Raw genomic sequence first — 9,784 nt, 5'->3', positions numbered from 1 at the left:
AGATATTTTAGAGGCTTTTTTGCCTATTATTAATGGGAAAGTGGAGATTATGACGGGAAGTGAGTGGGTAGAGGGAGACAGGGCAGTGTTGGGACGTGTCCCAGGCCAGACTCGAACCTGGGTCCCCATGGGCATGCCATCCCAAATGCGGGGGGCTTAGTGCACTGCACCACAGCGCGCCCCTTTTGTAGTCGTTTTTTTTCTATTAGCTTCATCAGCGTGTTTGTTTCACTCTTTTTCCAATTTTAAGGCCTTTCTCCACGTATGCAATAACCGCACACTTGTATCCCAATCAATCCCTTCAGTGGTAAATTTTCACCTACTATAAAAAGAAGCGTGTGTAGATGTAAACTGATAACCTAGTGAGATACATCTGACTTTCTCAGTGCTCCAAAATAGCTTCCGATATGTAATTTGTTCCTGTGCAAGATAAAGTGGAGTGTGTGTGCACATGTGCGTGTGTGTGCACATGTGCGTGTGCATGTGCGCCTGCGTGTGCATGTGCGTGCAGGTTTGTGTGCGAGGGCGTTTGCGTGCGCGCGCGTGTGTGTGTGTGTGAGGGTGCATGTGTGACTGTATCTGTGTGGTTATATTTTGTGTTTCATTTCACAGGAAGGGCAGTGTAATATATCTGCGCTAAATTATTAATGAATGTGACACTCACGCTGTGATATAAAGTCTGTGTGCTGTTATTCATCTGTAAAATAAAATTATCACATATACGTCGTAGGTGTCAGGCTTGTAGACTCATGTAAATAAGTGTCATCAATCACCAAGAAAGCTTTAATTAAAATGAGCACTAAAAGAGAACGGAAATACAGTGCCCTCCATTATTATTGGCACCCCTGGTTGAGATGTGTTTTTTAGCTTCCAATTATTATTATTTTTTTCTAAATAATATGGGACCTTAATGGAAAAAAAGAGAAAAATCCAACCTTCAATACAAGTGCATTTATTCAGTGGGGAAAAAATCCTACATAAAGAAATAATTATTTGACATCAAATAATGTGTGTCACAATTATTAGCACCCCTGTTGTTAATATTTTGTACAACCCCCTTTTGCCAACAAAACAGCACCTAATCTTCTCCTATAATGTTTCACAAGATGGGAAAAGACAGAAAGAGGGATCTTCAGCCATTCCTCTTTGCAGAATCTCTCTAAATCATCCAGAGACCTGGGTCCTCTCCTCTGTACTCTCCTCTTCAGCTCGCCCCACAGGTTCTCAATGGGGTTGAGGTCTGGGGACTGAGATGACCATGGGAGGTGCTTGATTTTGTGTCTGGAGAACCATTTCTGTGTAGATTTGGCCATATGTTTAGGGTCATTGTCTTGCTGAAAGACCCAGTGACGGCCCATCTTCAGCTTTCGGGCAGAGGGAAACAGATTTTGATTTAAAATGTCCTGGTATTTCAAAGCATTCATGATGCCATGCACCCTAACAAGCTTCCCAGGGCCTTTGGAAGCGAAACAGCCCCACAGCATCACTGACCCACCCCCATACTTCACAGTGGGTATGAGGTGCTTTTCAGCATGCGCATCTTTCGTGGCACGCCAGACCCACTTAGAGTGTTTGTTGCCAAAAAGCTCAATCTTGGTCTCATCTGACCAAAGCACACGGTCCCAGTTGAAGCCCCAATACCGCTTGGCGAACTCCAGACGTTTGCGTTTATGATTGTGGGTGAGGAAAGGTTTTCTCCGTGCATGCCTCCCAAACAGCTTGTTGGCGTGTAGACAGCGCCTGATGGTTGATTTGGAGACTTTGTGACCCCAGGATGCTACCATTTGTTGTAATTCTGTAACAGTGAGCCTTGGAGATCTTTTGATTTCTCTTACCATCCTCCTCACTGTGCGTGATGGCAAAATAAACTTGGGTCCTCGTCCAGGCTTGTTTACCACTGTTCCAGTTGTTTTGAACTTCTTAATTATTCCTCTCACAGTGGATATGGGCAGCTGCAGTTGAGTGGCAATCTTCTTGTAGCCTCTGCCTGACCTGTGAAGGTCGGCGCACATCTGCCTCACTTGTATGCTGTGTTCCTTTGTCTTTCCCATGTTTAAGAGTGGATAAGAGAAATGGCCTCTGTGTCACATCATATTTATACCCCAGGGAAACAGGAAGTGATGAATTACTAATTAAATGTTCCTACATACTCTGGTAAACTTTGTAAACTACTGTAGAAATGACAGAAATGCTTCAATTATATTTATTTCCTGGGAATTGTTAAGGGTGCCAATAATTGTGGAACAGGTGATTTAATGAAAAATAATTATTTTTTAGTCAGGGATTTTTTTTATTTTCCTACAATTCATTTGAGTTGAAGGCTACATTTTCCTAACATTTTCAGTGTGACAGTATTCTTCTGCAATAAACACTGAATTTATTTTAAGGCTTTTAACACATCTCAACCAGGGGTGCCAATAATTATGGAGGGCACTGTAATTACTGACATTCAAGCTCTCAATGCTTTTCTGTACCGTGGCCTCTAACATCTAACATGGCGTGCATCTCTCTTTTTTCCTTTCCTTTCTTCATCTTCCTCTCTCAATGTCTGCCTTCCTCTGCCTTCTCTCTGTCTTGATTCTTTTCAAATCCCTCCGTCTTCATCTGCCCGCTCACTCCCCCCCCCCCTATTTTTTTCCCTTTTTTTTCTTTGAAAATCCCTTCTATCGCTCTATCTATATCCCTATCCATTACTTTATACATACCTCTATTATCTGTCATGTTTTCTTTTCACCTCTCCTCTATCACTCTATATCTCCTTCTCTTTCTATACGTACCCCTGTTTTCTGTCATCTTTTCTTTTTACCTCTTCCCCATTGCTCTGTCTCTCCATCCCTCTCTGTCATCTTTTCTTTTCCCCTCCTATCTATCACTCTCAATCTCTCCATCCCTTTCTTCTATCCCTGTCTCTCACCACCATATCCCACCCCTGTTCTCTGTCATCTTTTCTTTTCACCTCTACTCCATCGCTCTCCATCTCTCCATCCCTTTCCTCTATCCCTACCTCCCCATATTTTCTGTCATCTTTTCTTTTCACCTTGCCTTTATCACTCTCCATCTCTCCATCCCTTTCTTCTATCCCTACCCCATCACTCTCCATCTCTCCATCCCTTTCCTCTATCCCTACCTCCCCACCTCCACCTCTCCCCTCCTCCGTCCAGATGTGCTGGGTGGGGAGGAGGCTTTGCTGGGCCGCTCTGGGCTGCTGTCTCACCCCTCCAACCCTGGCGCAGGCGGGGGGGCCGTGGCCGTGGCTGACCTGCTCTCCTCTCCTGCCCCCCTCTCTGCCAACCTGGCTGCTGTGGCAGCTGCTGCGGCGGGCCTGGATGAGTTTGCCCCAGCGCCTCCCATGGCCACAGCTCAACAGCCAGCTGCGGGTAAGACATACAGTACGGCCAGAGATTCTTTAAGTATATAGAGATATGCCAATGTAATAGGTTGCTATGGGCACCTAACATGACCAGGTTCCGGTCTGCCTAAAGGGGCGTGTCATAATACTCTTTGCATTGAATAGAACAGTCCTTAGGTCTGCCTAAAGGGGGATTACCCCCCCCTCCCCCTTGCAATAATAGAACCCGGAAACAATGGGCCAATGGAACATCTCTCTCTTCTCTACTCTCTCTGGTAGTGCAAAGGCAAAGTGCAGCAACTGAAACTGAGAAAAATGCCCTCAAAGCTTCAAATGCAAAACTGACACAGCAATATCTCTAAACTGGGACACGTTTGGACCATAAGGCTTTGTCAGATGATAAAGGAGGTGTTTATGAAAACCATTTTCAGTTCAAGATCAATTTTGACAAAATATGCAGTTACTGCACTTCGTGTGTGTATTGACAAAGACCATCTTACCCAAACTTTCTTCTGCCCACAAGGCAATATATGGACATCTCATACATGCATACAGGCATAAACGTGAAAAGAACATGGGACTGCAACATTTAGGCATGGTAGCTGTAATGTGTACCTCACTCATATACGGCACAGTGCATAAATGGAAAATAAGAAATTAGTCACTTTAACATCTGCTGCATACTGTATGTACTGCATGACTTGTATTATATGAATATCATTTTATGCAATTACTTTTCATCTGGGCAAAGGTGCCGATTCCATTGTTCTGAAAACACTAAAGCCCTGACTTCAAGGCCATGGTTTTCTTCTCACACAGCTGACTTCATTGAAAAGCTCATTTGATAAACATGAATTTCTATTCAAGATGGTTGCTAGGCACCCATGGGTTAGCTTTTATTTGAATACATTTTGATGCACTATTCAGCCATAGTGTTCCGCTATTCATCCCTCTCAATCAGGATATTGAATATGTCTCAAGTACTCATGATGTTGATGACTAAGAGCTGATAAGATTGAATTTTCGACAGGGTTTTTTACTTCCTTGAACAGGGATTGGCATTTCTGAGTGTGAATGACGCATGTGACTGGGCACTGACCGTGCATCAGTCACACAAGAAGTCTGTCTGGAAGGACATTTTGTGATGAATTCACACAGTCTGTTTATTGACGAACTTGCATACAAGTATTTAGTGCTAGGGTTGAGTTGTCACAGGAGAAACTTTATGACTGCTATGTGCTAACTTCAAATTGGAGCGATTTTCTCTGAGGTCGCTGAGGTGGATTTTGTTTATGGCCTCTGCATTCCTATTTGTCAGGCCCAATGCTTTCTCTCTTATCACTGTTATTTTCCAAATTTTTCTTCGCTGTTCTAATCCACATTTTCAATCCTGTCTACCCTTCTTTGCTTTTCTCATTACTCCAATGCTCTCTCTCTCTCTCTCTCGCCCACTCTATCGCTCACTCTCTCACTCACTCTCTCTCTTTCTCTCTCGCTCACACACACTCCGACTATCTCTTCTCAACCCTTCTATTTCTTCCTCTACTCTTTCTAATCACTCCCCCAATTCCTCCTCCTCCACCACCACCACCACCACCCCTCACATCACCTCACCTCCCGGCAGACTCTGCTTACCTCATCTCTGGCTTTGACTCGGTCGAGGGCGGGGTGAAGGGTGCGGATGACCAGTTTGACCCCATCCCTGTTCTCATCTCCAAAAACTCCAACCAAGGTAAGCCCCTGTGGCCTTTCCCTTGCTCCTGTCTGCCCCCCACCACCACCACTATGTCCGGCCCTTGCTGAGGACATTGCATCATGTACTACACAGTCAGGCTGTACCACAGGCCTTGTCTTTGTTAGTCAAAGTAGCCAAAGTCTGGACATCGTTTTGAAACTTGGAGACATTTGACCTTACGTGCAGGGCTCGAGTTGTAGGGGGATGAGGGGGGGTGCCATCCCCCCAACATTGAAAATGGTCTAAAATCATCCCCCTCAAGGAAAACTGTCAAGAATCATCCCCCTCTAAAACAGGCTTCTCTTCTGCACATATTGTGTTAAAATTGCACTTTTAACAACTACATCTTCAATTTTTGTCGGGGGAGAAACCCCCAAACGCCCAATAATCATAATCAATCTCTGACCGTCCCCCCTGGTTTGATTTTACAACTCGACCACTACTTACGTGTCATATCTAAAAGACTTCCTGTCCTGTAGCTGGACCAAGAGCTGTTTGTCAGTGGAAGTAGGAGCTGAACATCCAACCCAACCCAACATGCAACTCACTGTACTTTTAATTGTTAGTTGACAGCAACAAATAAAACAACAGCAGCAAAAAAAGATTACAAAAAAAGGTTGAAATAAAAAATGGTTAAATTAATTTTAAAAAATGGTTGAATTCAGTATAACGCTAAAGAGATACTGTACTTCTGCCCAGCCCAACCCTCAAGTGCTATGTGAAGCCAAAGTTTCCACTTCTGTATCGCATCATAAGGCAAAAAGGCCAGGTGGCATAGCCCTTCCTCAAACTTAAAGGGACACTGTGCGGGATTTTTTGTTGTTTATTTCCAGAATCCATGCTACCCATTCACTTATTTGACCCTTTTCATGAATATTTACCACCACCATCAAATTCAAAGTGTTCATTATGACTGGAAAAATTGCACTTTTCATACATGAAAAGGGGAATCTTCTCCATGGTCCGAATTTTGAATTTCCAGAAATAGACATTTTTAGCTGTAAAACTGACTGTACTTGGGCCATACAAGAAAATATTAGTCTATTACTTAGTTAACTTTCATGAAAAGATCAAATTTGGCAATATGCAACCCAGTTTCAATTAGCAGCATAGTTGCAGTACCTTTTTTGTCCATTTCCTGCACAGTGTCCCTTTAACCATCACTGAAACTTGCTTGACAGAATAGTGGCCAGGGGCCACATTGGTTGTTTCACCTTTGCATATTGCGTCATGGTGTGACACCATGAACTGAAGCGTGGTCAAAGTGTCATCATATGATTATGACATGTCGGGTGTTGGGCAGGATGTGTAAATTGCATCCATCATCACATGATGACACTTTCCTAAAATGTCTTCAAGTTACAAAACAAAACAAAATCCAGTTCTTTACAACTTGGCTCCTTTGACTACCATGACATGGATGAATGAGACATCTTCACAGACATTTGTCTTCAGTAATCATTTAATCACATCTTGACAAAGATAAACATGTATAGACCACAACTATCCAAAGTTAAATCCTACAGTTCTAAGGTTAGTTTGACAATCGCTCATATAGGCTCAGAAAGGCCATTTGCTGTAGCTTTCTGAGTGGTGGTGACTTTCACATTTTCTGGATAAGAAGATGACTTGGTAAGCATTTATTGCAGTTTTAAAGGCAGAACCCACAGCACAGTTCTGTTCACAGTTGCTTTGAGTATCGGTCAGATAGGCAGAAGGAAGGTCCTTGTACTGCAGCTGTCTGGGTGATGGTGGTTGCCCGGTACAGTTCATAAAGGTTGAGGCAGGCTTCGCCCAAACAGATTTTTCTTCATTTTAGGGTGCTGACCAAAATATTATAAAACTGAATAGTAAGAGACACTCGCACCATGCATTCCTCAGGAAGGCAGAACATCGCAACGAGTCTGTCTAATAATAAAACAGAAAGTCAATGCATGGTGTGACCTCCTCTCACTTTCCGGTGGCCCATTATAGTCATTTGTCTCCAGCATGGTTCAGGAAGTGCTCATGATGGCTCCCGCGGCACAGCTTTATGAATGGCAATATTAGCATCGGGTACAGATGGCGACGTCCAACACTTTGCAAGTGGCACTGCAGATTTGTGGCTCTCACTTCACTTACAACAGAATCACTTAATATCCAACCACCCTAATTGCTTTCTAATCTATGTACAATTTTTTAACACCGATTTTTTTTTTTGTATGTCCCTCTTCGTCAAATATGAACATTTTATTCCTCTTTTATTCAGAAAACTTGCCCATTTTTTAACCCTTTGAGGAGTAAGGAATTTCTAGAGGTTCTTCTAGAATTTTACTGGAACACTCTACAGCTCCTATAGATGTCTGTGTTAAAAATCTCGCAAAGACATTATGACATCATAATGAGAACTCAAAATTTGGGCAAAATTCTAATCACATATTTGTGATGGTACTCCTGAAACTGCAGCTTGTCCAATTTAACACCCGCTCACTTCCTTTTTCTTTTTTTCTTTTCTCTTCCTTCTCTTCCCTCCCTTTCCTTGCTCTCATCTTTCTTTCTAATTCTCTTCCCTCCCTTTCCTTGCTTTCATCCTTCTTTCTAATTCTCTACTTCTCCTTCACATGACCTCCAACTTTTGTCTCTTTCACGCTTCCTCTCGTTCCAATCATTCTTTATTTGTCTATTCATTTACTCACTTTCTTTCTCCTATCCTCTTTGCGATCCTTTGCCCCTCTTCTTTCCATTCCTTCTTTCTGTCGTTTCCAATCTATTCCTGCTGACCTCTGTCTGACGTCCCGTCATTTGTTTTATGCTGTTCCTCCCTCTTTCTCTTTCTCTTTCTCTTTGTCTTTCTCTATCTCCATCTTTCTCTTTCTCTTTTCCTACATCTTCCTTTCCATCCCCCCTGGCTTTCTCACCCTTTCTCATCTTCTCTTCTCTCCTCTCATGTCCGCTCCACCTCTCTCCTCTCCTCTCCTCTCCTCTCCTCTCCTCTCCTCTCCTCTCCTCTCCTCTCTGCTCCTCTCCGCTCCTCTCCTCTCCTCTCCTCTCCTGTCCTCTCTCCTCCTCTACCTCCTCTCCTGTCCTCTCCTCTCCTCTCCTCTCCTCTTCTCCTCCCTCTCTCCCCTCCCGGCATGCTCTCTAGGTGGTCATTCGCGCAGTAACAGTGGCAGCTCAGAGTCCAGCCTGCCGAGTCTGGCGCGGACCATGCTGCTGGTGGACCAGCTCATCGACCTGTAGAGGGCGCTAGAGGGCTGGAGGGGTTGGGGAGGCGGGGGAGGGTGAGGGGTGAAAGGCCAAGGTTGGAGTTTCAGTTTACCTGGGGGTTATCAAGGTGCAAATATATGAGGGGTTGCTGGGACATTTGTGTGCAACTCCCCACCTTCCCCACTCCTCAGGGTGTATTGTGTGGGTGGGTAGACGGATGGGGCACTTCTGTCCTACCTTCAAGAAAAAAAAAAAAAAAAGAACCTGACTCTCTCAAAACATAGCCTAGCCCACAGGGTAGCATAACTGTTACATCTACCCCTCCTGTCCCTCTGTCCCTCTGTCCCTCTGTCCCTCTGTCCCTCTGTCCCTCTGTCCCTCTGTCCCTCTGTTCGCACTGTACATTCGCCCGCCTGTATGTCCCTAGCGCCCCCTTGTGTTGGCTACCCAAACTACCAAAACAATCCTCTGTGTGTGTCCACTCGTGGTGTTTGACCTGCCAGTCCTGTCCTGTCCTGTCCTGTGCTGTACAGTCTTGGCTGCTCCCCATTGCTTTTTCCATTCTCGCATCCATCTCTGTCCAGAAAAAATACAGTAGAGAGGCCACTCAGGGGCTAACCTGGCTCCCCGCCAAACATGGAGGGAGGCCTGGTCCACGTTTCTCAAAACCGTTGTTGCTAACCATATGGCAATTTACTTTTTTGCCAACCGGAAATTGCATTGTAACCAAGTTGCTAACGTAGTTGGCCACGACATTGTCGAGAAACAGCCCAGGACCCCCGTTTCTCGAAACCATTTTTGCTAACCAGTTAGCAACTCACTATGTTTCCAATGTGAAATCACATTGCAACCAAGTAAGTTGCTAACTTTTAGTTAGCAGCAACGTCGTTGTCGAGAAACACAGCCCAGATCTGGGGTGAGTTTCTCAAAAGAGAAGTTGTTAGCTTGTTAGCAACTTTGGTAGTTGCCAATGGGAAAATGCATTGAAAACAGCAAAGTAGCTACTGTAGTTAGCAACTTTGGTTTTGAGAAATTCACCCCTGGTCCTGAGTGCACTTCCAGTACTGGCTGTCATTGCCTGTTTGCCTGCTGTACTGTCTGAGCTCAAACTCACTGTCTATCTCTGTGTCTTTCTCCGTGCCCTGCCCTGCCCTGCCTGTTGTGTGTATGGCTGATGGGCTGTATGGTGTGTGCAGTGTTTTCCTCAGTTAATGTTGTTGTTGTCTCAGCATCTTAGCATGTGGTGGAGTCCCAAGTGTCAATTATGTTTTTTTTTCCTCATTCTTGTTCATTGCTCCTTCCTTTGTTGCAAATGTTCGTATCATATGGCGTACATGATATATTTATTCTGATATGTACCGGTAGTTGTTTTGTCAACACGCTGTACAGAAATGTGCATATCAAAGCAGTTATTCATGGGTCTCACTGTGGTCACATTGTCAATATTCAATTCCCAAAACAAGCTTCTGTCGTCAGGGCAGTTTTTTTCTTCTTTATTTTTTCAGAGCTGTAGT

The 9,784-nt window shown here is 44.2% G+C and overlaps 1 protein-coding gene across 1 annotated transcript in view; it reads left to right on the top strand.

Annotated features, from left to right (window-relative positions):
• The window catches only part of LOC134446553 (AP2-associated protein kinase 1-like), a 71,289-nt gene that overhangs the window by 52,385 nt on the left and 9,120 nt on the right, over nucleotides 1-9,784 (top strand). The window contains exons 11-12 of the mRNA XM_063195917.1: nucleotides 3,162-3,377; nucleotides 4,974-5,081. Of these exons, the coding sequence (XP_063051987.1) occupies nucleotides 3,162-3,377; nucleotides 4,974-5,081 (324 nt within the window). The remainder of the gene's footprint in view (nucleotides 1-3,161; nucleotides 3,378-4,973; nucleotides 5,082-9,784) is intronic.

The sequence above is a fragment of the Engraulis encrasicolus genome, chromosome 3 (assembly GCF_034702125.1).
Source record: "Engraulis encrasicolus isolate BLACKSEA-1 chromosome 3, IST_EnEncr_1.0, whole genome shotgun sequence".
Lineage (NCBI taxonomy): Eukaryota > Metazoa > Chordata > Actinopteri > Clupeiformes > Engraulidae > Engraulis > Engraulis encrasicolus.
This window is presented reverse-complemented; position numbering and strand designations above follow the sequence as displayed.